Here is a 24,225-nt window from a genome sequence, read left to right as displayed (position 1 = left end):
CAAATCTTCTACTTTTTCTAAAGTTATACTGTTGCAAAACTTCAACTTTGACAAAAGTTCTACTTTGACGAAAGTTCTACTTTGGCAAAACTTCTACTTTGACAAAACTACTATTTTGAAACAAGTTATACTGTGGCAAAACTTCTAATTTTACAAAAGTTCTACTTTGAAAAAAATTCTACTTTGACAAAAGTTCTACATTGCAAAAACTTCTACTTTGAAAGAAGCTCTACTTTGGCAAATCTTCTACTTTTTCTAAAGTTATGCTGTTGCAAAACTTCTACTTTGACAAAAGTTCTACTTTGAAAGAAGTTCTACTTTGGCAAATGTTCTACTTATAAAAAAGTTCTACTGTGGCAAAAGTTCTACTTTGAAAGAAATTCTACTTTGGCAATAAGCTTCTACTTTGACAAAAGTTCTACAGTGGAAAAACTTCTACTTTGACAAAAGTTCTATTTTGAACGAAGTTCTACTTTGGAAAATCTTCTACTTTTTCTAAAGTTATACTGTTGCAAAACTTCTACTTTGAATAAAGTTCTACTTTGAAAGAAGTTCTACTTTTGCAAAGCTTTTACTTTGACAAAAGTTCTACTTTGGCAAAGCTTCTACTTTGACAATAGTTCTACTGTGGCAAAACTTCTACTTTGATAAAAGTTCAACTTTGAAAAAAGTTCAACTTTGAAAGAAGTTCTACTTGGCAAAGCTTCTACTTTGACAAAAGTTCTACTGTGGCACAACTTTTACTTTGACAAAACTTCTACTTTGAAATATATTCTTCTTTGGCAAATGTTCTACTTTCACAAAGGTTCTAGTGTGGTAAAACTTCTACTTTGAAAAAAGTTCTACTTTGAAAGAAGTTCTACTATGGCAAATCTTCTACTTTTTCTAAAGTTATACTGTTGCAAAACTTCTACTTTGAAAAAAGTTCTACTTTGAATGAAGTTCTACTTTGAAAGAAGTTCTACTTTTGCAAATCTTCTACTTTTTCTAAAGTTATACTGTTGCAAAACTTCTATTTTGAAAAAAGTTCTACTTTGAAAGAAATTCTAATTTTGCAAAGCTTCTACTTTGACAAAAGTTCTACTTTGGCAAAAATTATACTTTGACAAAACTACTATTTTGAAACAAGTTCTACTGTGGCAAAACTTCTAATTTTACAAAAGTTCTACTTTGAAAGAAATTCTACTTTGACAAAAGTTCAACATTGGAAAAACTTCTACTTTGACAAAAGTGCTACTTTGAAAGAAGTTCTACTTTGGCAAATCTTCTACTTTTTCTAAAGATATACTGTTGCAAAACTTCTACTTTGACAAAAGTTCTACTTTGAAAGAAGTTCTATTTTGGCAAATGTTCTACTTATAAAAAAGTTCTACTGTGGCAAAAGTTCTACTTTGAAAGAAATTCTAATTTGGCAATAAGCTTCTACTTTGACAAAAGTTCTACAGTGGAAAAACTTCTACTTTGACAAAAGTTCTACTTTGAAAGAAGTTCTACTTTGGCAAATCTTCTACTTTTTCTAAAGTTATACTGTTGCAAAACTTCTACTTTGAAAAAAGTTCTACTTTGAAAGAAGTTCTACTTTTGCAAAGCTTCTACTTTGACAAAAGTTCTACATTGGCAAAAATTCTACTTTGACAAAACTACTATTTTGAAACAAGTTCTACTGTGGCAAAACTTCTAATTTTACAAAAGTTCTACTTTGAAAGAAATTCTACTTTGACAAAAGTTCTACATTGGAAAAACTTCTATCTTGACAAAAGTGCTACTTTGAAAGAAGTTCTACTTTGGCAAATCTTCTACTTTTTCTAAAGTTATACTGTTGCAAAACTTCTACTTTAACAAAAGTTCTACTTTGAAAGAAGTTCTACTTTGGCAAATGTTCTACTTATAAAAAAGTTCTACTGTGGCAAAAGTTCTACTTTGAAAGAAATTCTACTTTGGCAATAAGCTTCTACTTTGACAAAAGTTCTACAGTGGAAAAACTTCTACTTTGACAAAAGTTCTATTTTGAACGAAGTTCTACTTTGGAAAATCTTCTACTTTTTCTAAAGTTATACTGTTGCAAAACTTCTACTTTGAATAAAGTTCTACTTTGAAAGAAGTTCTACTTTTGCAAAGCTTTTACTTTGACAAAAGTTCTACTTTGGCAAAGCTTCTACTTTGACAATAGTTCTACTGTGGCAAAACTTCTACTTTGATAAAAGTTCTACTTTGAAATATATTCTTCTTTGGCAAATGTTCTACTTTCACAAAGGTTCTAGTGTGGTAAAACTTCTACTTTGAAAAAAGTTCTACTTTGAAAGAAGCTCTACTTTGGCAAATCTTCTACTTTTTCTAAAGTTATACTGTTGCAAAACTTCTACTTTGACAAAAGTTCTACTTTGAAAGAAGTTCTACTTTGGCAAATGTTCTACTTATAAAAAAGTTCTACTGTGGCAAAAGTTCTACTTTGAAAGAAATTCTACTTTGGCAATAAGCTTCTACTTTGACAAAAGTTCTACAGTGGAAAAACTTCTACTTTGACAAAAGTTCTATTTTGAACGAAGTTCTACTTTGGAAAATCTTCTACTTTTTCTAAAGTTATACTGTTGCAAAACTTCTACTTTGAATAAAGTTCTACTTTGAAAGAAGTTCTACTTTTGCAAAGCTTTTACTTTGACAAAAGTTCTACTTTGGCAAAGCTTCTACTTTGACAATAGTTCTACTGTGGCAAAACTTCTACTTTGATAAAAGTTCTACTTTGAAATATATTCTTCTTTGGCAAATGTTCTACTTTCACAAAGGTTCTAGTGTGGTAAAACTTCTACTTTGAAAAAAGTTCTACTTTGAAAGAAGTTCTACTATGGCAAATCTTCTACTTTTTCTAAAGTTATACTGTTGCAAATCTTCTACTTTGAAAAAAGTTCTACTTTGAATGAAGTTCTACTTTGAAAGAAGTTCTACTTTTGCAAATCTTCTACTTTTTCTAAAGTTATACTGTTGCAAAACTTCTATTTTGAAAAAAGTTCTACTTTGAAAGAAATTCTACTTTTGCAAAGCTTCTACTTTGACAAAAGTTCTACTTTGGCAAAAATTATACTTTGACAAAACTACTATTTTGAAACAAGTTCTACTGTGGCAAAACTTCTAATTTTACAAAAGTTCTACTTTGAAAGAAATTCTACTTTGACAAAAGTTCAACATTGGAAAAACTTCTACTTTGACAAAAGTGCTACTTTGAAAGAAGTTCTACTTTGGCAAATCTTCTACTTTTTCTAAAGATATACTGTTGCAAAACTTCTACTTTGACAAAAGTTCTACTTTGAAAGAAGTTCTATTTTGGCAAATGTTCTACTTATAAAAAAGTTCTACTGTGGCAAAAGTTCTACTTTGAAAGAAATTCTAATTTGGCAATAAGCTTCTACTTTGACAAAAGTTCTACAGTGGAAAAACTTCTACTTTGACAAAAGTTCTACTTTGAAAGAAGTTCTACTTTGGCAAATCTTCTACTTTTTCTAAAGTTATACTGTTGCAAAACTTCTACTTTGAAAAAAGTTCTACTTTGAAAGAAGTTCTACTTTTGCAAAGCTTCTACTTAGACAAAAGTTCTACATTGGCAAAAATTCTACTTTGACAAAACTACTATTTTGAAACAAGTTCTACTGTGGCAAAACTTCTAATTTTACAAAAGTTCTACTTTGAAAGAAATTCTACTTTGGCAAAGCATCTACTTTGACAAAAGTTCTACATTGGAAAAACTTCTACTTTGACAAAAGTGCTACTTTGAAAGAAGTTCTACTTTGGCAAATCTTCTACTTTTTCTAAAGTTATACTGTTGCAAAACTTCTACTTTGACAAAAGTTCTACTTTGACGAAAGTTCTACTTTGGCAAAACTTCTACTTTGACAAAACTACTATTTTAAAAGAAGTTCTACTGTGGCAAAACATCTAATTTGACAAAAGTTCTACTTTGAAAGAAATTCTACTTTGGCAAACCTTCTACTTTGACAAAAAATCTACTGTGGCAAAACTTCTACTTTGACAAAAGTTCTACTTTGAAAGAAGTTCTACTTTGGCAGATCTTCTACTTTGTCTAAAGTTATACTGTTGCAAAACTTCTACTTTGAATAAAGTTCTACTTTGAAACAAGTTCTACTTTTGCAAAGCTTCTACTTTGACAAAAGTTCTACTTTGGCAAAAGTTCTACTTTGACAAAACTACTATTTTGAAAGAAGTTCTACTGTGGCAAAACATCTAATTTGACAAAAGTTCTACTTTGAAATAAATTCTACTTTGGCAAACCTTCTACTTTGACAAAAAATCTACTGTGGCAAAACTTATACTTTGAAGAAAGTTTTACTTTGAAAGAAATTCTACTTTTGCAAAGCTTCTACTTTGAAAAAAGTTCTACTGTGGCAAAACTTCTACTTTGACAAAAGTTCTACTTTGAATTCTACTTTGGCAAAGCTTCTACTTTGACAATAGTTCTACTGTGGCAAAACTTCTACTTAGACAAAAGTAGTATTTTGAAAGAAGTTCTACTTTGGCAAAGCTTCTACTTTGAAAAAATTTCTACCGTGGCAAAACTTCTACTTTGACAATAGTTCGACTGTGGCAAAGCTTCTACTTTGATAAATGTTCAACTTTGAAAAAAGTTCAACTTTGAAAGAAGTTCTACTTGGCAAAGCTTCTACTTTGACAAAAGTTCTACTGTGGCACAACTTTTACTTTGACAAAACTTTTACTTTGAAATATGTTCTTCTTTGGCAAATGTTCTACTTTCACAAAAGTTCTAGTGTGGTAAAACTTCTACTTTGAAAAAAGTTCTACTTTGAAAAAAGTTCTACTTTGAAAGAAGTTCTACTTTGGCAAAGCTTCTACTTTTACAAAAGTTCTACTTTGGCAAAGCTTCTACTTTGACAAAAGTTCTACAGTGGAAAAACTTCTACTTTGACAAAAAATTCTACTTTGAAAGAAGTTCTACTTTGGCAAATCTTCTACTTTTCTAAAGTTATACTGTTGCAAAACTTCTACTTTGAATAAAGTTCTACTTTGAAAGAAATTCTACTTTTGCAAAGCTTCTTCTTTGACAAAAGTTCTACTTTGGCAAAACTTCTACTTTGACAAAACTACTATTTTGAAAGAAGTTCTACTGTGGCAAAACATCTAATTTGACAAAAGTTCTAATTTGAAAGAAATTTTACTTTGGCAAACCTTCTACTTTGACAAAAAATCTACTGTGGCAAAACTTATACTTTGAAGAAAGTTTTACTTTGAAAGAAATTCTACTTTTGCAAAGCTTCTACTTTGACAAAAGTTCTACTGTGGCAAAACTTCTACTTTGACAAAAGTAGTATTTTGAAAAAAGTTCTACTTTGGCAAAGCTTCTACTTTGAAAAAAGTTCTACTGTGCCAAAACTTCTACTTTGACAAAAGTTCTACTTTGAATTCTACTTTGGCAAAGCTTCTACTTTGACAAAATTTCTACAGTGGAAAAACTTCTACTTTGAAAAAAGTTCTACTTTGAAAAAAGTCCTACTTTGAAAGAAGTTTTACTTTGGCAAATCTTCTACTTTTTCTCAAGTTATACTGTTGCAAAACTTCTACTTTGAAAAAAGTTCTACTTTGAAAAAAGTTCTACTTTGAAAGAAGTTGTAGTTTTGCAAAGCTTCTACTTTGACAAAAGTTCTACTTTGGAAAAAATTCTACTTTGACAAAACTACTATTTTGAAACAAGTTCTACTGTGGCAAAACTTCTAATTTTACAAAAGTTCTACTTTGAAAGAAATTCTACTTTGGCAAATGTTCTACTTATAAAAAAGTTCTACTGTGGCAAAAGTTCTACTTTGAAAGAAATTGTACTTTGGCAAAGCTTCTACTTTGACAAAAGTTCTTCTGTGGCAAAACTTCTACTTTGACAAAAGTTCTAATTTGAAAGAAGTTCTACTTTGGCAAAGCTTCTACTTTGACTAAAGTTCTACTGTGGCAAAACTTTTAATTTGACAAAAGAAGTATTCTGAATGAAGTTCTACTGTGGCAAAACTTCTAATTTGACAAAAGTTTTACTTTGAAAGAAATTATACTTTGGCAAAGCTTCTACTTTGACAAAAAAACTACTGTGGCAAAACTTATACTTTGACAAAAGTTCTACTGTGAAAGAGGTTCTACTTTGGAAAATGTTCTTTTTTCACAAAATCCGGTTTCACTACACTATGCTACACTACACTACGCCATACACTACACTATATGGGAGACCAGGCAAGTGTAATCGGGATTTTACCATACCAACGACCGTACCAAGGACTGGACTCTTCGATGATTCCTATGTCGGCCATGTAATTTTTTTTACTTCGATATAAGAAAAAGCATTAAAAACTAATTATCAACTTATCATTTGTTCCTATACTTAAAATTAAGCATTTAAAAGATATTTATATTTTACTTGCAGGAAAAGGCTGGAGAAGGGGAAGAAAGTCGACTTGACTCATATGCCATCTACCAACCAAACAGCCCAAGCTCTTGTCATTTGGTGTCTGCTATTAACACAATTTGATATCAGCTGTTGATATCGGCAACAAACATCACGTGCAGCTTTGTATGCACTAGTAAACACGACATTAAGTAAGAACTTAGGGTGTTTGGTTGATAGATGGCATATGAGTCAAGTCGACTTTCTTCCTCTTCTCCGAAATTAAAACTTAAATATCTTTTTTCATTCTAAGTTTCGTTACAAATGCTTTCCGTATTTAGAATTGCCTTTGAAAGTTCTCTTTTAAGGCATTTTTACTGAATTTTTCTGTATAAAAGCCCACCCGACAGCCTTTAACACGGCGAGATTGGACTGAGTCCAGTCTTAATATAGAGTAGTCCATATACTATTGCTGTCGGACCGGCATGGCAATAGGTCCGACCCCCGTGGGTGACGAGGGCTGAGTGGGTGGGTTCGTCAATTAAACGGAAGACAAGACTACCCCTGGTCCAACTACTCAATTGATGACTGATGCAAGAGATAATAATGCGCATGACATGAATACATTTTTTTTTTCGAAGTGGGTGTGGTTTTTCAGTTTTATTTGTTGTTTCTCGAAAGGATTTTATTTATTTTTATCGGGGAGGGTGTGGATGGAAAAGAAACATCACGATTTTTAGTTATCGATCAAAACAAGGGAAGGATAAAGGTCCAGTATTAAAAAATAGTTTAATATTATGATGTTTATTCATGTTAACAAAGGATCAAACAAGGATCAAAATGGATTGAAAGGTAAACAAAAGGATCATACAGATTTTTGAGGTAGAGAGAGAGAATCTTGAGTTGCACGTAATCGAGATGACTGAATATGGCGACTAAATTCCATAATTATGGTCGCTGAATAATTCACAATGCCCCGCTTTGGGTTTAACAGCACGAAGAGGAACATTTTTCATTAGACGAAGACGAGCAACTCATTTCATGCAGATTGACATAGTCCGCTTTAAACTTGTACTGGAAATTTGAATGCTCTCGTTCGTATTCGATGAGGCTTTTGGCAAGCAGGCCGAATGCCTGCGTCACACCTGTAAATTTCACATTCAACGAAAAATTTTGCATTTATCAAGAATAATGTTTCAGGTTTCGGCTGATGTCAATCTTATTTACGTGTTACCTTTATCCATGATGGCAGAAGTTTCGCAAAATAACGCACCGACAGTAGACGCGTATTCGCATCCTTGTTCATAAGATATCATTCTCTGGTCACAAAGGTCAGCTTTATTGCCAACTATTAGGAAATCAATAAGTTCTTCATAAAATTTCATAATAAACTCAATGATACAAGCTCTCACCCAACAGTATTAGTACAGGAGTTTCCACATTACGCTTAAGCTCTGCAATATTTTGATGATTATTACAGTCCCACATTTTGATAAGTCATTTTTTAAAAATGAAGAACTGACCTTTAACCCATAATTGAGCTGCCTTGAAGGAGCATGATGCACTGACATCATAACTGTTTGAAAAATTCCAAACATAATTTTTTATATGCACACTGAACTTAAATTTGCTTAAATAAGACTTACAGGACAACTGCTGCATTCGCTTTCCTGTAGTAGAGTGGAGCCATTGACTTGTATCGCTCTTGACCAGCAGTGTCCCATATCTGCAATATTAATCAGAACTTGTACAGAGCACTTTTACTGCTTATTGTTGTAATATACACCCACCTGCATTCTGACTGATTTATCTTTGACTCTCACTCTGCAAGTGACAAAAGATGCACCTATTGTTGAGCTGACACACTTCAATTTTTTTCTATCTTGGTTATTACCATCAGGATTGAATACGACGACAAAACTTGTCTTACCTACGTCTTTTAGTGATTCAAGAGCTATATTAAAACAGAAAAACTACGTCAGTTTGAGATAATTAAACTCACTTTGTTCTCCTAGAATAACGATTTTAGCTTCAATATTGTTATTTGTAACCAAACTTTCCTCCATTTCAATGTCTAATAAAACGATAAATATCAAAATAAAATAGTAACTAGAGAAACAAAAACAGATCTGTCAGTATAGCCAATACAAAAAACCGTTTAAGCAACTACATATGGGATTAAGCAACCAGGAAATTTCCCATGAATATTTTAGTCGTGTATGTAATAATGCCTTTTTGAAGCAGCAACCATCAGGTTATAATGAATCCAAACACATTAAAGGAGAAGAACACACAACAGTTCAGGTGTCTGCAGAGAATTTTTCGACGCATTTCTTAGGATGGACATAATAACACATCTTTTGACACCAAGGACAAAAATGTTGAATAACTAAAAATTGGTTAAACATATGTTGTTCTTTCCATTGAAAGGGATTGACATGTCCATCTTGAAGTTGCAGAGACGACTTGCTTGATCTTTTCTTCTTTTTAAATCACACTTCTGGATTCAAATTCACTCCAGTTGTTCTTGATGAGCACTCATGATCACTCACTTTTTAAGCCACCACAGTGTTCCTTACTGTTTAGTTCTTGATTGTTTACTGTTCGAAGTGTTCACATTTAGATGTGTTGGATTAAGAAGACAAAAAGAAGGTAAACACACACACACCCTCCCAAGTCGAGAAGGTGAACACAAAAAGTTCTTTATCCCCTCCCCACCTTTTTTTTTTATTTCCTTTTGTTTGTAAAGATTGTTCTTACACTTGTCCCACAGTCTTTTCCCGGATCACGTCTTTAGTGGCGTGGGCGAGAAATATTCTCTCGCATGTTTCCACCTCTACCAGACAATCCTCCACGGTCTCCTCCACGGTCCCCTCCACGGTCTGCTCCACGGTCTGCTCCACGGTCTGCTCCACGATCTCCTCCACGATCTCCTCCACGATCTCCTCCACGATCTCCTCCACGATCTCCTCCACGATCTCCTCCACGATCTCCTCCACGATCAACTCCACGATCAACTCCACGATCAACTCCACGATCAACTCCACGATCAACTCCACGATCAACTCCACGATCAACTCCACGATCAACTCCACGATCTCCTCCACGATCTCCTCCTCGATCTCCTCCACGATCTCCTCCACGATCTCCTCTACGATCAACTCCACGATCAACTCCACGATCAACTCCACGATCAACTCCACGATCAACTCCACGATCAACTCCACGATCAACTCCACGATCACCACCACGATAAAGTTGGCTATCACGATCACGATCTGATGGACGATATCCTCCCGGTCCGTCTCTCGTGTTAATACCACGATTGTCTCTATCGCGCATATTATATCCATCCCGATCCTAGTTTTGTTGTGTTAATTATAACTAGTTATCAAACAAAAACCAAATTAATGACGTAATGAATATTACCCTGTAATCGTATCCGGAACGATCACTTCTACCACGAAAATCTCTCGGATCCGCAGGTGCACGATCGAATCCTTCGCGATCGCGACGATCAGACTGAGGCCTATTATATGGTTCCCGTTCTCGTTGTGGCGGGGCCCTTTCGTTTTCGTAATCGTTGCCACTGCTGTGACCACCAGATGGGGACACGGGCGCTGTTGTTTTTCGCTGATCTTCCTCTGCTTGACGTTTCTCGTAGTGGCTAAAATCGTCGAAAATGGACGTTGCGTGGCGGTATGAATGGAGGATCTTCAACACCTAGTTGAAAAATAGTAATATTCTTTAGAACTGGAGATTCCAAATGGAGTTTGGTTATTACCTGACGACCCTTTTCAACGGGAACCTCTTGGGTATCGCGTGAATTGGTAACGGGCTTGTTCTCGTTGTTTTCCAGCCGAATGTGGCGCAACGCAGCATTAGGCACGTCTTTAACATAAATCCATTTGACGGTGAACTGACCACGCCATTTGTCTTGGGACCACACCGATAAGGTCGACGACATGTCCACTGCCGACGTCTAAGAAACAAAACAAAAGCTACTGGTCATTTCAAATTGTTCTATAAGTTTAGCTGTAGCCAAATTCACCATTTCAGCCATGCCACAGAAATGTCCGGATCCGTTGACGGAAAAGTACAAATACACTGGACCCTTTCCATCTCTGAAAAAAAAATATATAATATGAAAATGAATATGAATGGTACTTGAACACCAAAATAAAAACGAAAATTATGAGTATCAAGAAAATGGACAAAACCTTTCACGGAAGGCGGCGTCAAGTCGCTTGTTGCCATGTTCTGTTGAACACCAGATTTCATATTTGATGGATCGATGAATGTCATCTTCTGAATATGATTTGATGACAAAGAAACGTGCATTCTTGGCCGACAAATCAAACTCTTTTGGATTGTAAATGTGTTTTGATTGCAACTCTTCCAACACTGGATTGGCTTGGGTCGGTGGTGCTGGTGGAGCAGCGGTCGGCGCAACAACCAATTGGGCAGCAGCCGTTTTAGGCGGAGTTACCGCAACCGGCTGTTGATGCCCAACGGGTTGGGCTGGAGCAGGAGATGGAGTAGGTCGTGTTGGGCGTGGTTGCGGTTGTATTTGATGATTAACTTGTTGGTGTTGTTGCTGATGTTGGTTGCCCTGCTGCTGTTGCTGTTGCTGTTGTTGTTGTTGTGGCTGTTGCTGCTGTTGATGATGATTATGTTGACTCTGCTGCTGAATTTGCTGCTGATATTGTTGTTGCTGTTGAGCATGATGATGATGATGATGATGATGTTGTTGTTGATGTTGTTGTTGTTGATGTTGTTGTTGATGTTGTTGTTGCTGTTGTTGTTGCTGAGATGGCAGATGTGGTTGTCCTACCGATTTTGACGGAACTGAAACCGGTTGCTGAACAGTCGAGACTGGTGTTGGTTGAACAGTAGAGGGGATGGCAGGGGCCTGATGCTGAAGAGAAGCTGATGATGCTGAACTGGGTGGATTAACTCCACCGCCGTTCTTGTTTTCCCAAGTGCCAATATCCAAACTTGGAGTTCGTGGTGTTACCATAGGCGGCGGAACCATTGACTTTTTCTTGGTCGTCAGTTGTGGCTTGGCTGGCTGGCTGGCGATTGAAGCCCAAGTTAGCTTCTTCGGTTGCTGAGACTGCTGTTGCTGCAGTTCCTGTTGAACAGGTTTAGCTGTCTCAAGCGACAGTCCTTGCATAACTTGTTCTACTTGCTTCACACCCGGAGATGACGAGGATTCCTCCTGTCGGCCAGTCGAAGGGGCCGATGAAGCGTAGGCTGTTTGATGATCGGCAGTTCTTCCTGTTTGATAGTAGTCGTCGTAATGGGCCGCTTTACGATCCCATGTCGAGTATTCTGCACCGACACCATAGCCGCCACCGAAAGCCGGCTGGCCACCAAAATTGCTGAAACTTCCACTAGGGCCAAACATGCCATCAATTCCATATGGGTCTTGCTGGTGAAGGTGCTGAGCCTGATGGGAAGGGGCTCCATATCCACCCAAAAAGGGCATATCACCTGTTCCCGTGGCAGAATTGCTGGACCAAGCTCCATGGTCCAGTTGGTAAGAGAATGAAGGCCCATAGTAGCTCGATAGATAATGATCAGTTGTCGCTACGGTAGGGGAAACGTACGAATTCTATAAAGTTCAAAATGAAAAATGTAAATGTTAAAAGCCAAATAAAACTCACTGACACAAACAAACAACCTGAATTGATTGATTCCTCCAAGATGAAAAGTCTTCATGGTCGTTAAGTTGATCCTTATTGGGACCATTCACTGTTTGACAACAAGAAAATATTAGTTTACTGAACATGAATTTTACATGACAATAAAAGATCCACCTTGTTGTTGACTTCCTTGGCCTCTCATCCGCTGGGTGACAGAAAGAATGAGCTTAATGAACTGCAGTAAAACAAATAGGAAAACTGTTCACTAAATTTACCTGATCTGACACGCCCGTTGACATCACACAACCAAATGGCACAGGGAATTCAATAAAAAGAATTAACCCAAGATTTTTCAGAGAAGAACACAACAAAGTAACACAAAACGTCACAAACACGAGTGTTGGGGGGAATTCACGGTAAGTGGGTATTTCGTGAATACGACGAAACCCTGAATCGGGAGCGTGAATAACGCGGGATTCTCTATAATTTTGGGGAGGGGGCACTCGAGTGTCTCACCAAACAATGTTTTCAGCCGGTTTTTCAACCAGCAAGACTTTGAACGGTCAAAAACGAGAGGAAACTAGAGAATTCCGTGGCCAAAAGTTGATAACTGAACAAGAGTACAAGAAAACTATGGCGGCTGTTCTTCTTTTTCTGTCTTTTTTTTAGTAGAGAAAAATCCCGTCTTATACATACAGCGCTTCAAAAGTCAGTTTCAGCAACCGTCCGAGAAACGAGAAACTTGTGTCAGTCACAGAAACATTCTTCACTTGCCGGAACTCAAACAAGAACTGGATAGCATAGTGCATTGATTCACGATCACACGGTCAAATACATTTTACCAAAAATCTAAATCATTGACTACCTTTCTAAGTAATTTTTTTTTTAAATTTGGTATTGAAAAATAAAAGGTAAATGAAAAGAAAAAAAATATAGAAAAATTACTTCTGTCATCCGGAAACTGATTAGTTGCAGCCTTCTTCCTCTATATTAGACTCCTCCTTTTCTGTACTTTCCGTCTCGTCTTTCCATTCGCCTCAGCGGCTCGGTCGTACCATCACGCTACTTTGGGTAAGCTTCTTCTATTTAATGTAATTATTTTTCAACTTTACTAAATGTTGTTTTCATGTAGAATCCATTCATCTAGACCTGAAGAATGTCGGCCGCCCAAAAGAAACAGGTAATAGTCAATTTAGCGTATGCAGAACTTGCTTAAATTTCCGGCTTTGCATTGGAGAAAATGGCGTCAAGTAGCCACGTGTAGAAGTTGAAATGTCGGGATAATTTTTTAAGTTTTTATTAAATTGTAACACCGTTCTTATGTGACTACAGAAAAAAGCTATTGAGAGCATCAACTCTCGCCTTGCTTTGGTGATGAAGTCTGGCAAATTCTGCCTTGGTCTCCGCCAAACCCTGAAGACGCTTCGTCAAGGAAAATCCAAACTGGTGATTATCGCCAACAACACTCCCCCACTCAGGTGAGACTGTGAAGTAGGCAGTGAAATTGTCTATGGAGTCTAAGAACCATAGGGTGGCTGATCCCTTGAAATTTTAAACTTGTGCTAACTTTAATATTTTTTTTAACAGGAAATCGGAGATTGAGTACTACGCCATGTTGGCCAAGACTGGTGTTCATCACTACACAGGCAACAACATTGAGCTGGGCACAGCATGCGGAAAGTACTTCCGAGTCTGCACTATGTCGATTACTGATCCTGGAGATTCCGATATCATCAGGTCTATGCCTGCCAGTGAAGGTGGTCAAGGACAGTAACACATGTAAAGTTCTGTCTTGTATGATGTGAAATACACATTTGTACCTAAGTGCACTGTGTGTTCTGTCAGTATGGTGTAGATTTCTTGGTTTAAGTTTTTTTTTAACAAGTACTACAGTAAGACATTGTAGAGGAATGGTGAAATGTTATAATGACAACAATCAAAACTTCTTTCAGGAATGAAATTTAATAAAAGCAAAAAGTGTTCCTATTTAAACTATACAAAAAGGAAGAAAACTAATGGTCTTGATATTTTGGCTCTCTTTTTTCAGCAAAACTTTTTAAGCCCTCTTGAGCATCTTTAAGCTGCAAATTACCCACCATTACATTTTCTCCTTCCCTATTAAAAAAACATTCTTAGATATAATTTTTAAACATGTACTTCAGTTATATACTTATATGCCTCCATGATATCCATTTTTAATTGCCGGTGAAGAAATTGTTTACCCAAACGCATGACAGGGAGACTTTTCTTGCAGATACTCTCAATAACCTGTTGGGTTTCTAATTCTATAAATATTTCAGAGTATTCTATATTAGTAACCTGTAGTAATAAACACTGATTAAGGAAAGGATGTAACATTTAAGTATAATTATAACCTACTGATACTGGTAAAATGAACTTCCTACAAAAAATTATGACAATCAAATAACTAAAAAAAAATAACTAACCTAAATTTTCAGCTGGTACAACTCTACTAACCAGGCCAGCCTTTAAAGCTTCTTCAGCTGACAATGGAAGACCAGTAAAGAGCATGTAAGATGCTAATTTCATTGGGATTGCCCTAGCGACAGCCACTCCTGGTGTTGAGCAAAAGAGTCCCAAATTTATCCCTGGAGTGGAGAAGGTTGCATTGGTACTTGCCACAACAATATCACACATGGCTACCAATTGACAACCAGCTGCAGCAGCTATTCCATCAACCTTGCAAGATATTCGTTATTCATAGAAAGCACTGTGAATAAAACCAATTTCTTTTACATTACCTGAGCTACGATAGGAATAGGGCAATCAATTAAGAGTTTCATAAGACTAGTACATGTTGAGAACACTAATTCGTGATGAGTTTTAGGAGTTTCATTTGTCTATAATGATCAACAAATATTACTCTGATGATTAAATATCAGCATAATTGTTTGCAAATACCAATTCCTTTAAGTTATGGCCAGCAGAGAAGACTTTACTCCCTGATGAAGAAAGAAGAACACAACGAGCACCTTTGGCTTCATTAACTGCCTTGAAAATACTTTGAAGTTCATTCAGCATTTCAGTAGACAGTGCATTCCTATTAAACATAAACAATATTATAAAAGCAACTAAAACTATCATATGCAAATCTGAGATATAATAAAAATACCAACCTAGTTCTAGGAGAATTTAGTTGTACTTTATATATTCCATTCTCATTCGAAAAATTTACAAGATTTAAACTTTCCGGCTGCGAAGTGGCCAAAGATGAAAAAAAATATTTATGAACATTTTTTATGGATCCAAGAGCATAAGATAGGCGCGTTGCCATTGTCATCTTGTTTACATTTCGTACGGTACAGCCTACTAGAAATAGCATAGGAAGCCGCCGAAAGGGAAAAGCAGAATTGCGTCCTAGAACTTAGCTGGTCTTGTCATCTAGCGTTCAAAAAAGCAACGTATTTGAACTTATTAGGTAACATTCTCTCAGCCATGACTGCGCAGTGCCCCAATTTCCGAATCGTTTTTTTTTTTTTTTCGTAGTAATAGAAAAAGAGAAAATAAATCATCATGCGCATAATTGCTCATAAAAATGAGAGATCGAATCCATTTCTGCTTCTATTTGTATTCAGCACTATTGTGAAGTTATGATCAGACCAGAAATTTTTTTAGTCTTTCTACTATATTGCTTACGTGCACCTGTTCCTATAATAAGGTGGAAATGACTCGTCAGTACTTCAAATTCGCAAAACTGTTGTATATATCGCTACCTGCAGTGTGTTGTCTCTGCTACGAAGACCGCATATCCCTTGCTCAAGAGTCGAATCTGACAGAAATATTAAATAAGGCATTCCTCTAGCGTCGCATTGAGCCGTCGTCCAAGGAGCATTTAATGGCAAGACCGGAATTCTTGACTGTTTGAATTCGAGACTCATTAAGCGGCGAAGATCCTCTAATTCGGCCATTCGTGTAGGGGAGCCTTCAACAACAATGCCCACAGCATACGGAGCTAGAGCCTTATGCAGCGATAACACGGATCTAATAACGGAGGAAAACATTAGTCAGTAATAAACATTTGTAAGTTTCCCATAATTGAATAATTACGCCTTATTTCGGGTGAAATAAGCGTCTGTAAGAAAGAAACAAACGGCCAACTCCAATTTCACCTGGGACGTAACCAAACACGGCCAAGAAGATTTCCGCTGAAACTTGACCATCAATGACTTTTTCGTCTCCTCATTCAACTGAAAGAGAAAATCAATCGGTATTAGCACATACACACAATAGTAAGAATAACAAATGAGAGTCAAAACCTGCAAATCAGCGAACACAGCGGGATTGTAGAGTTTTAAGACTTCAAAAGGTTCCGATCCCAGAGCTGGGGAGCCGAATTCAATCTTCTGTTCCACGAACGTTTCGTCTAAAGATGCGCTGCCCGTCGTGTTGAGAAGAACGGGCTGTTGAAGATAAGATTTCCACCAGCGAAGCCTCGTTTTCTGGAGGCGGATGAATTCGTCATTTTTCAGAGCAGGCTGCGTTAGAGTGCAAAGATTGAGATGAGTTTGCGGGAGGGCATCAATCAAGTCCGCCAAGGCCGTCACGTCTTTAATTGCCTTGGAGGTTTTCTTTACAGAAGTTTTGCTAGCTAGACTAAGAGAACTGTTAGATCCCATGAGAGATTGGGCATCCAAGAACAACTGCACAAGTTCCACATTTATTTGGTTTATAGAGTCACTATTAATGAGCAAGGCATTTGAATTTTGGGTCACATTGCTTCTGATCCACTCTTGCTCAATCCTATTTTGCAGAGCATCACCAAGAAATGAAAATTTGTCAAAATTTGGACTAAGGAACTTATGCTTGACACAGTGATCGGCAATTTTTTTAAAGTTCATGGTCTTCAATTTTTGTAGGAACAATCTTTGTCTGGAAGAGGGATGTTGCCTGGTGGGGCATAGAAATACTCTTCTTCTGTCACAGTAGCATTGGAGAGGATTTCTTCTCTGATATTACCCTCAGTCACACAATCTTCTCTCAGTGATTGAATGTACTCTTCGTATAGGACATTTATCAAGGGTTTCACTGCCGATGTATCTACAGAATGTATCTGATTGGCGAACTGAATAGCTTCTTCTAATCGACGAATGCCTTCACGATTGGCGAAATCCACCAATGAGAGCCGCTCCAAGTGCTCGATAGTCTTGGAATCAATTTTGACAGAAGCTGTTTCACCTTCCCTTTCAAGAACGATGGGTTTCTCAGGCACTGCTGAACTAAATTTCTTCAAAACAAACGAAAAATATTTGCGATTTAAAAATAACTGACTAGCACGTTTGATGACAGACATTTTTCGACTGCTAGTCACCAACGTTGCCCAATATAATATTTCAATTTGTGTTTTTCATCTTTGTTTGTTTTTTTTTACTTTTAATTTTATCTCATTCAAAATCAAGAATTAAATGAAGAGGAAGCCAGTGAAATATTTCCCACGAAAATGTATTGAATACAATTGAGCTCAAAGATATTTCCTAACGAGTACAGTTATTACAGTATGATTGAATTGAACAGACAACAAAATACGTTCCTAGTATTTACGAGTTTGAATTTTGATCCAAAATTGGGGAGAAAAATTAACAAGATTTTGATGCCATTTCTAACAAATGTGCCGTTAGACGGCACTTCGTCTACTAAACTATGAGTTAGTGCATTTTTATTTCATAAAATATCAATTGAAAGAAGCAGAGTCGTGACATACCGACCGACTGACATGCAACGCCAAATCGGAAGATTTTTTTTTTTTTTTGTTCGCAGGGTTAACGAGAACTAATTAAAGCATTTTATCCCTGCTAAAGAGTTTCCCTGGTATCATCAAAGAGTATCCTAATGGGATTTTAAAATGAGTTAAATTTAACCTAGTCGCAAGAGTATTAACTGTTCCTGGTAAAGAGAGAATTTCCAGTCGAGAAAATTACGAGAGATTCAAATCCAAGTGGACTTTTCTTCGGCCACAATGCCTTCGGCCTTGAGGCGTTTCAGCATTGGCCTGTAAATATCCTGGATGAAGGGCAAGACCATGCCCTTGCGTTGAATTTCACCATCCAGCAACATTTTGGTGGCAATGGCAGCTGGGTAACCGACGGTGCGGGCCATTGCAGAGTAGCCTGCGCTGCTGGATTGGCCGTAACAAACCAAATTAATGCCCCGTAATTCGTGGCGTTGATCCGGCCACAAAATTTCGACTTCGTGCCGTAAAACCACGAGATCGCGATCAGCTGGGCCCAACGCCAATCGCTTTGCCAAATATTGACCTAATCAAAACGAACCAATATTATCTCATTTTTTGGTTTTCTTTTTAATCTGCTGAAATTGTAATTGCACAACAAGCATTCAACTTACTAATGGTATCAATGGGATTGCCGTACTTAACGACCAATTCCTCAGAAAGCAATCCCAAATCTTCAATGGCCTTGATGCGGCTGGCATTGCGACCGGTCCGCTCAAATAATTGGTTCTTCAGGTTGTCGTAAAAGATGTTGTAGTCGGTGATGCCCAACAGGTTGCACATAAACTGCCTCCAAGTGATGTCTGGCCCACCGGAATGCAGACACGGGTGAGGTTCCTGGCTGATGAGGCCAAGCTGGATTAGACCTAGGATGTGGTCCGAGTATCCAGCATAGCGGATCGTGCCTCTAAAGACGGTGCGTGCTTCCGGAATTCCATAATGGTCAACGTAGTCCAGTGAGTCGCGATTGGCGAAACCTTCAAAGGCAAAACCGGGCAAAAAGTCCAACTTTTCAGCCTTTTCAAGTAGTGCACCTCCGGCCGGAATCTCGACAACCTACCGGAGTAATAACAACATCAATAGATAGACACAATGAACAAAAATCAAACCAAAATTTAAAAATTTAATGAATCAGACCTTGCCGTCCTTGAGGAAACGGCCGCTGGACACAGTGTTGAGTAGAGCCCCGCGTGGACTCCAAGAGAACCGATAGCGAAGCGGATTGTCGGAGCATTCTGGAGCCGGGAGTCCGCCGCAATACGAAACGAATGATTTGACTTTGCCTCCGCCCTGGTGAACTTCTTCGAAACACTCCATAGCCAGCAAGTGGTCGATGCCCGGGTCGAGGCCTACTTCGTTGACGATTGACACTCCGGCCTCGACGGCCCGTTGGTGCAACTCCTTCATCGCCGGCGAGAGATAGCTGGCCGTCACCATGTTGGTCTTGGAGGCGATGCACTGCTCGGCCACAAGCGGATGCAGGGCATAGGGCAAAAGCGAGACGACCACGTCGGCTTTGCCGATCAGCTCCTGCAGCAAATCAGGTCGCTCCTGGACGTTCAAAAGGACGGGCTCGGTGCGGGGGAAACGACGAGCCAAAGTGTCTGCTTCGTCTCTCAGTGCGGATGCTGTTTTTTTTTTTTTTTTTTTTTTTTTAATTTTAAATAAAGCATCAACGTCGTGCTTGGACTTCAAACGAAATTTAAAACAACTTTCAATTTACCAACATGGACGACAACGTCGTTGGACCTCGTTAAATACTCGACAACAGGAGCCGAGACGTAGCCAGCGCCCAGCAAAAGCACTCGCTTAGTCTGAGCGTCGTAATCCCCGAGAATGCGGTGTTTTGCCAAGCTTGAATTTAAAAAAGAAAATAGTATATATTATTACAATCATCTTGGAAACGAATCGGACTTTCGACGATAAAAACCCACTTTCGCTGGTTCCTCAGGTCCTGGATGTACTCAAAATTTTTGGTGAGTTTGCCGTTGCTGGTGATGACGGCACCTTCAATGACGTTGGTGAATTTGTGCTCCTCGAAGGGTTTCGTGGCGTCCGACTGTAAAACGTCAAACACGTGTGGCAGCAACAAATCGCCGAAAAAGTCGGTGGCTTCACGGGGCAACTGCGTCGGCATGTTGTCGATGGAGCAGACCAAAATTCCAGGGCCTTTGAAACTATGAAACACGGAGGAATGATGTAACAAATATTTCGAAATCTGACTAACGAGATTTCCCTTTTATTGTTTTACCTGTTGGTGTCCTTGTGCTGTTCGGCGTCGTAAAGGCAAAACGGATTGTCGATGGTGGTGCATTCGTTCATAAACTCGATCGAACCTCCGGGGTCGGCACCTTGAATATAAATAACATAATCAGCAACAAATGGAGCCAACTCATTATCGTGCGAAATGGCGAATAAATAGAAAAAAAAAATCTGATTTTACTGATGTCGCAAATGGCAAGAAGCCGGTGCGGCAGAGGTGGTGAGCCGAGTGACGTCTGCACCCAGGGAAGGTGACTCTGAGCCGAGCGGATGAGTACTTTGGCATCCGGAATGGTGATGAGCTTTGGCGAGTTGGGCGCCCAATAGATTCCGTTGATTATAACCGAAGCGTAAGGAGCAATCTAGCAAGAAACGCAGGGGGGTGCACTTTAGTTGCTGTTGTTGAAAGACAGGGACGGTTGGTGTGGATTTCACCTTTTTGCTGAAGACGGAGATGTAACGGCTGGGATATTCGTCGTACTCTTTGGCGTCAAAAGGCCCGCCTTTGATGCGGATGAGATGATCGCGCCGGCTGACTTCGCAGGCGTAAATTTTGTTCGTGGCTCCGTGATCGGCCACCTTTTGCAACATGTCCGGGGGGACGTACTCGTGCGGCAAATCCTTCAAAAACAAACCGGGTGGTAATAGGGGGGGATAAAGAAACGTGAGGGCGAGTGAGAATAGTCCTCCCGTTGCAATTAAGACAGACATTATTTACCTGGAAGATTTCTTGAGCGCCTTGCGAGACATTGCCCGATCCAGTGAAACAAAACGTTAAAGGACCGATGGATTTGGGCAACATGCCTATAGCGATCTCAAAACCAGCATCACGAACGGCTTGGCGAGCCATTCCCGAATTGCGATAGTTGTGCGCTGGCCCAATATGCTAATGACGAGTTTGGAGGGAGAGAGAGAGAGAGAGAGAGAGAAAAGGGAACAAGTTTTGGAACAAGTGTTACAAAAAAGAAACCTGCGAATCTTTTAAATGCTAATCCTCACCATGAACGGGGTGTGGTGTCCGAGGGCCAAGAGTCGTAGACCTAGACCGTGAAGAATATTGATCATGCCGGCCACACCGGCGTACTTGCCAAAAGCCACAACACGCTGGCCGTTTGCATCCATCATTTTCTCGTAGTCAACCAGTCGGATATTCTACGGAAAACGAAATGATGAAGCGAATGAAACAATTGCGTGGACATCAATAAGAGGGATACCTTTTCCAACATTGCGTCCAGCAAAGGCATGTTGGCTTCCTGAGCCTTGATTGTGTGGGAAAAGAAACAATAGGTCTTGTTGGGTAGTAAAAAGTCGATGGGGATTTGCTTGACTCCGACGATGACGGGTGCCTCTCCGATGTCTTCCTGGATGATTGCCCCTGCATTTGCATAAGCCTGCATGGGGTAAGCTCTTCTGTTGGAGGGTTGAACAAGAACCTTCACTCCTGCCCTGACTAGCTTGCGAACATTGGTGGGTGAGAGTGGAGCCCTTCGCTCCCACACTGACTGATCCTCTCTCCTGATTGCCAGGATCTGCAAACAGCCAGAAACATGAATCAGAACACTTGAATCAATAACTTGCGTGCTGCAAGATGTTATACCTTTCCCCTGACATCAGCGTAAGATCTGGAAGTAATGGCCAATGAGGCCCCATTCCTGAGGAGGTTGTGGAAACGGTGAGAAGCCTCTAGAGCAGGCCTATTAAGCAGCAACAAAAGCATTGCGCTCTTCGTAGAAGTGCTGTGTTATGGACAAGGAATGTTAGCAAAACAGACAAATTGTCCTTGCTAGGAAAAGAATGGGGTAATGGTCGACCACTTAAGAGAAAAGGCCACACGTACACTGTGTGTGGCTAACCTGAAACAAACTAGGCAGAAGTGAATACCTAGAGATAGAAATGAGGGTGTTGGGTGTTTGGGTGCTGGGGAAAAGTTAATTATAGAAGTCCCTCTTGGCAAGCAGCCTTGTAAACAAAGTAATTAATGTAATGACCTGTAGAGATTTGAAAGAGACTATGAAAATCAGGGAAATTCAATTTTTCGGGAGGAAAATGTGTTTAGCCGGTTGTAGGGAGGTGCTCCACACTGAAAGAGAAAGTGGAGGGCATTGTATATGTTAAATAAGGTTCGATCAACGTCCTTGAAAAAAGGTGAAAACCTAATTGAAGTGCAAAAGTCTTGACCTCATCGTAAAAATTGATGCTGCCTAAAGGTGACAGCCTCGTAATCAAGAGAAACTATGAGCCTGTTACATTTTGCATAAACAACAAATTAATTGATTTTGGGGGGAAAGTCTAATCAAAAATTGAATTTATTCCCTCGAGTGTTTAAAAAAAAATACAAGTTTGATTGATAGTTGATACAAACGACAGTGACATCTATTACATGTTTCGCATATCCTAACATCGGATGAAATCAGCAACAGATGGCGATAAATCAGCGGTTGTTCAAAAATTACGTTTCATAATTCATTTATTCATATTTGGTCCAGTTAACTAATAAACATCGCTACTGCTGTTCTCTTATCAGCTGGTCAGCGAAATCTCCGGAGAGAAAAGCAAAATGAAAAGAGGTTCAAGGTGGTCGCAAATCATCCAATTCGCGATGACTGCTTTGTCTTCTCCAAGGTGAACCCGAATAGATTGGGGCTCGATGTTTTCTCGCTCTATTGGGCGTTGCTTTTCGCCACGAGGGAGACCGAGAACAGGTGCCAGCCAAGAGAAACGAGCAAAACTAAGGACACACACATAACAATCGGCGCATCTGAAACTTTTGAAAAATAAAATAAAAATTTCAAACTCGTCCCCGTGAGGTATACGTCCCGCCGTAACCCACTTTCGCATATTTTCGCATCGATCCCTTGCAGAGAAGGTCGTCGCTGATCATTTTCAGCCATCGCCACTTTTGCCTTTTTGGATATAGGCGAGATGTCGAGTGACAAAAGCCCTTTTCCAACAACAGCAGCAGCAGCTGGACGCTTGCATATGCAAATATTTTAGCCTGAGTAACTATACTCGCGTCTACTACAACAAGTGAAATAGCAACAACGAAGGACGTCCGTTTTTTTCTTTGGTCTCTTGTTCCGGCCGCTTCTCATGGCCAGCAGCTGTCTTATATGCCCATTTGCAAACATTTATATCCGTTGCATGACAAGTTGTCTTTCTCTCTCTCTCTCTCTCTCTCTCTCTGCAATATGCAAACGACACACAATCTGAGGCTACAGGACGCTGAACTTGATTGTGGAGGCTCCCAGTTCTTAATTCTCAAAGTGGAAATGAGGCCGCAGCCTTGAGGCCGGGTAACAAACACGATGGGTGTGGGTCTTGGTGGGGAGGCCTTTTGTTAAGTTCTCAGCTGGTTATTGTTTTGCGCTTGATTACCGCGTGACGCTCTCGTTGTTATTAAATTAAGTAAATCCGCTGAGGCCGATTGCAAATGTTTGAAACATTTGAATTCCGTTGGGCTTGAGCTCATTAACGGCCCTGGCGAATGGAAAATCATAATTCATTCTGGGTCTGATTATTTCGAATGAAGCGCGTGATGTTTGTCAAAATCGTAGACTCTTATCGGCCGCGTGATTGCCAACGTTCGCCTCCGCATTTGTTGGTATGCGACGGGGAGACGGGCGATCGCCCGGTGGTCTGATATAGAAATTTCTGCCGGCACGCGCTCGGCTTATTTTGATTTGATTTGATTCGTTTTTCCATTTCCGCGTGTCGACGTTCCAAATGCCAGAGCACACGTCGCTCATTAATAGTTATTGCGTGTCACGGGATATTTATTCTGCCGGCTGCTATTACGTCATGCCAAATCAGCTGATCGAGTGCGAGCTGTGCAAACAAGCGGCCATTATGGGCCACTCCCATTTTGATTTTTTTTTTAAATTCAAACAAATTGAGCAATTCTTTTGGGTCGCTCATCAGGAGCCAGAAGCCATTAGCAACCTTGTCCCGATTGCTCTTTATTCCGAACACACAAGTCGAAATTTGAATTTTCCCACCACAAAATAATTTGAAGGAAAAAAACAAGTTCCCAGTGACGTCACCTGACGTGTCTCCGTCGAATCTTAAAAAATAATGAAAAGGAAAAGTCTACAGAAGCGACAGAGGGAACCTTTTTTTTTCCATTACGAATTCGTATTTTTTCCGAATAGCCGGCGTTTGAAAAATTGAAGAATTCCCTTAAA

General features: G+C 39.0%; 6 protein-coding genes across 12 annotated transcripts; 1 reads left to right on the top strand and 5 right to left on the bottom strand.

The window, feature by feature from the left end:
* Positions 1–7,176: 7,176 nt before the first annotated feature.
* Positions 7,177–8,519, bottom strand: LOC124352609 (ras-related protein Rab-5B-like). Of its 3 annotated transcripts, none has more exons than XM_046802148.1 (8): positions 8,391–8,509; positions 8,319–8,324; positions 8,179–8,253; positions 8,035–8,114; positions 7,912–7,964; positions 7,801–7,842; positions 7,623–7,736; positions 7,177–7,533 (listed from the first exon to the last, which is right to left on the bottom strand). In XM_046802148.1, the coding sequence occupies exons 3-8, from the start codon at positions 8,182–8,184 to the stop codon at positions 7,376–7,378; spliced, it is 453 nt and encodes a 150-aa protein (XP_046658104.1). In that variant the 5' UTR covers positions 8,185–8,253; positions 8,319–8,324; positions 8,391–8,509; the 3' UTR covers positions 7,177–7,375. The 3 variants fall into 3 exon arrangements, with proteins under 3 accessions (XP_046658104.1, XP_046658103.1, XP_046658102.1); XM_046802147.1 differs by having other exon boundaries at positions 8,323–8,324; positions 8,391–8,471; XM_046802146.1 differs by having other exon boundaries at positions 8,179–8,324; positions 8,391–8,519.
* Positions 8,520–8,591: 72 nt separating this feature from the next.
* LOC124352607 (YTH domain-containing family protein 3-like) lies at positions 8,592–12,906 on the bottom strand. 4 transcript variants are annotated; one of them, XM_046802142.1, is made up of 9 exons: positions 12,312–12,906; positions 12,211–12,241; positions 12,075–12,145; positions 10,609–12,005; positions 10,440–10,512; positions 10,173–10,370; positions 9,818–10,111; positions 9,634–9,748; positions 8,592–9,597 (listed from the first exon to the last, which is right to left on the bottom strand). In XM_046802142.1, the coding sequence occupies exons 1-9, from the start codon at positions 12,333–12,335 to the stop codon at positions 9,182–9,184; spliced, it is 2,619 nt and encodes an 872-aa protein (XP_046658098.1). In that variant the 5' UTR covers positions 12,336–12,906; the 3' UTR covers positions 8,592–9,181. The 4 variants fall into 4 exon arrangements, with proteins under 4 accessions (XP_046658098.1, XP_046658099.1, XP_046658100.1 ...); XM_046802143.1 differs by having other exon boundaries at positions 8,592–9,573; positions 12,312–12,905; XM_046802144.1 differs by having other exon boundaries at positions 8,592–9,537; positions 12,312–12,905.
* A 110-nt stretch (positions 12,907–13,016) lies between these two features.
* On the top strand, positions 13,017–13,860 carry LOC124352612 (60S ribosomal protein L30-like). Of its 2 annotated transcripts, none has more exons than XM_046802152.1 (4): positions 13,017–13,107; positions 13,169–13,216; positions 13,369–13,514; positions 13,624–13,860. In XM_046802152.1, exons 2-4 carry the CDS (start codon positions 13,193–13,195, stop codon positions 13,808–13,810), a joined length of 357 nt encoding a protein of 118 aa, XP_046658108.1. In that variant the 5' UTR covers positions 13,017–13,107; positions 13,169–13,192; the 3' UTR covers positions 13,811–13,860. The 2 variants fall into 2 exon arrangements, with proteins under 2 accessions (XP_046658108.1, XP_046658107.1); XM_046802151.1 differs by having other exon boundaries at positions 13,036–13,107; positions 13,169–13,222.
* A 119-nt stretch (positions 13,861–13,979) lies between these two features.
* LOC124352608 (enoyl-CoA hydratase domain-containing protein 3, mitochondrial-like) lies at positions 13,980–15,422 on the bottom strand. Its single transcript, XM_046802145.1, has 6 exons — positions 15,174–15,422; positions 14,959–15,097; positions 14,799–14,897; positions 14,484–14,736; positions 14,207–14,321; positions 13,980–14,151 (listed from the first exon to the last, which is right to left on the bottom strand). Exons 1-6 carry the CDS (start codon positions 15,377–15,379, stop codon positions 14,049–14,051), a joined length of 915 nt encoding a protein of 304 aa, XP_046658101.1. The 5' UTR covers positions 15,380–15,422; the 3' UTR covers positions 13,980–14,048.
* A 183-nt stretch (positions 15,423–15,605) lies between these two features.
* LOC124352613 (alpha-aminoadipic semialdehyde synthase, mitochondrial-like) lies at positions 15,606–22,419 on the bottom strand. The gene is made up of 16 exons (XM_046802153.1): positions 21,642–22,419; positions 21,259–21,573; positions 21,044–21,196; positions 20,763–20,930; positions 20,480–20,665; positions 20,226–20,406; positions 20,034–20,133; positions 19,717–19,959; positions 19,506–19,636; positions 18,920–19,410; positions 18,397–18,838; positions 17,996–18,308; positions 16,314–16,734; positions 16,105–16,244; positions 15,771–16,038; positions 15,606–15,705 (listed from the first exon to the last, which is right to left on the bottom strand). Exons 1-16 carry the CDS (start codon positions 21,759–21,761, stop codon positions 15,652–15,654), a joined length of 3,726 nt encoding a protein of 1,241 aa, XP_046658109.1. The 5' UTR covers positions 21,762–22,419; the 3' UTR covers positions 15,606–15,651.
* On the bottom strand, positions 16,895–17,974 carry LOC124352611 (glutamyl-tRNA(Gln) amidotransferase subunit C, mitochondrial-like). The gene has a single exon (XM_046802149.1). It carries the CDS (start codon positions 17,345–17,347, stop codon positions 16,901–16,903), a length of 447 nt encoding a protein of 148 aa, XP_046658105.1. The 5' UTR covers positions 17,348–17,974; the 3' UTR covers positions 16,895–16,900.
* Positions 22,420–24,225: the final 1,806 nt, after the last annotated feature.

Source organism: Daphnia pulicaria, chromosome 8 (genome assembly GCF_021234035.1).
Source record: "Daphnia pulicaria isolate SC F1-1A chromosome 8, SC_F0-13Bv2, whole genome shotgun sequence".
NCBI classification, from domain to species: Eukaryota; Metazoa; Arthropoda; class Branchiopoda; order Diplostraca; family Daphniidae; genus Daphnia; species Daphnia pulicaria.
This window is presented reverse-complemented; position numbering and strand designations above follow the sequence as displayed.

Coding starts and splice junctions, on each gene's coding strand:
- LOC124352609 (XM_046802146.1), bottom strand. CDS start 8,454: ATGGAGGAAAGTTTGGTTACAAATAACAATATTGAAGCTAAAATCGTT. Junction 8,115..8,178: donor ATAAATCAGTCAGAATGCAG/GTGGGTGTATAT, acceptor TTAATATTGCAG/ATATGGGACACTGCTGGTCA. Junction 7,737..7,800: donor TCCTGTACTAATACTGTTGG/GTGAGAGCTTGT, acceptor ATTTCCTAATAG/TTGGCAATAAAGCTGACCTT.
- LOC124352607 (XM_046802141.1), bottom strand. CDS start 12,335: ATGTCAACGGGCGTGTCAGATCAG. Junction 10,371..10,439: donor TCTGTGGCATGGCTGAAATG/GTGAATTTGGCT, acceptor TTTGTTTCTTAG/ACGTCGGCAGTGGACATGTC. Junction 10,112..10,172: donor CCGTTGAAAAGGGTCGTCAG/GTAATAACCAAA, acceptor TTTTTCAACTAG/GTGTTGAAGATCCTCCATTC.
- LOC124352612 (XM_046802151.1), top strand. CDS start 13,193: ATGTCGGCCGCCCAAAAGAAACAGGTAATA. Junction 13,223..13,368: donor CCCAAAAGAAACAGGTAATA/GTCAATTTAGCG, acceptor ATGTGACTACAG/AAAAAAGCTATTGAGAGCAT. Junction 13,515..13,623: donor AACAACACTCCCCCACTCAG/GTGAGACTGTGA, acceptor TTTTTTTAACAG/GAAATCGGAGATTGAGTACT.
- LOC124352608 (XM_046802145.1), bottom strand. CDS start 15,379: ATGCTATTTCTAGTAGGCTGTACCGTACGAAATGTAAACAAGATGACA. Junction 15,098..15,173: donor CTAAATTCTCCTAGAACTAG/GTTGGTATTTTT, acceptor TATGTTTAATAG/GAATGCACTGTCTACTGAAA. Junction 14,322..14,483: donor TGTACCAGCTGAAAATTTAG/GTTAGTTATTTT, acceptor AAATATTTATAG/AATTAGAAACCCAACAGGTT.
- LOC124352611 (XM_046802149.1), bottom strand. CDS start 17,347: ATGTCTGTCATCAAACGTGCTAGTCAGTTATTTTTAAATCGCAAATAT.
- LOC124352613 (XM_046802153.1), bottom strand. CDS start 21,761: ATGCTTTTGTTGCTGCTTAATAGGCCTGCTCTAGAGGCTTCTCACCGT. Junction 21,197..21,258: donor TGGACGCAATGTTGGAAAAG/GTATCCCTCTTA, acceptor CGTTTTCCGTAG/AATATCCGACTGGTTGACTA. Junction 19,637..19,716: donor GACCTGAGGAACCAGCGAAA/GTGGGTTTTTAT, acceptor TTTAAATTCAAG/CTTGGCAAAACACCGCATTC.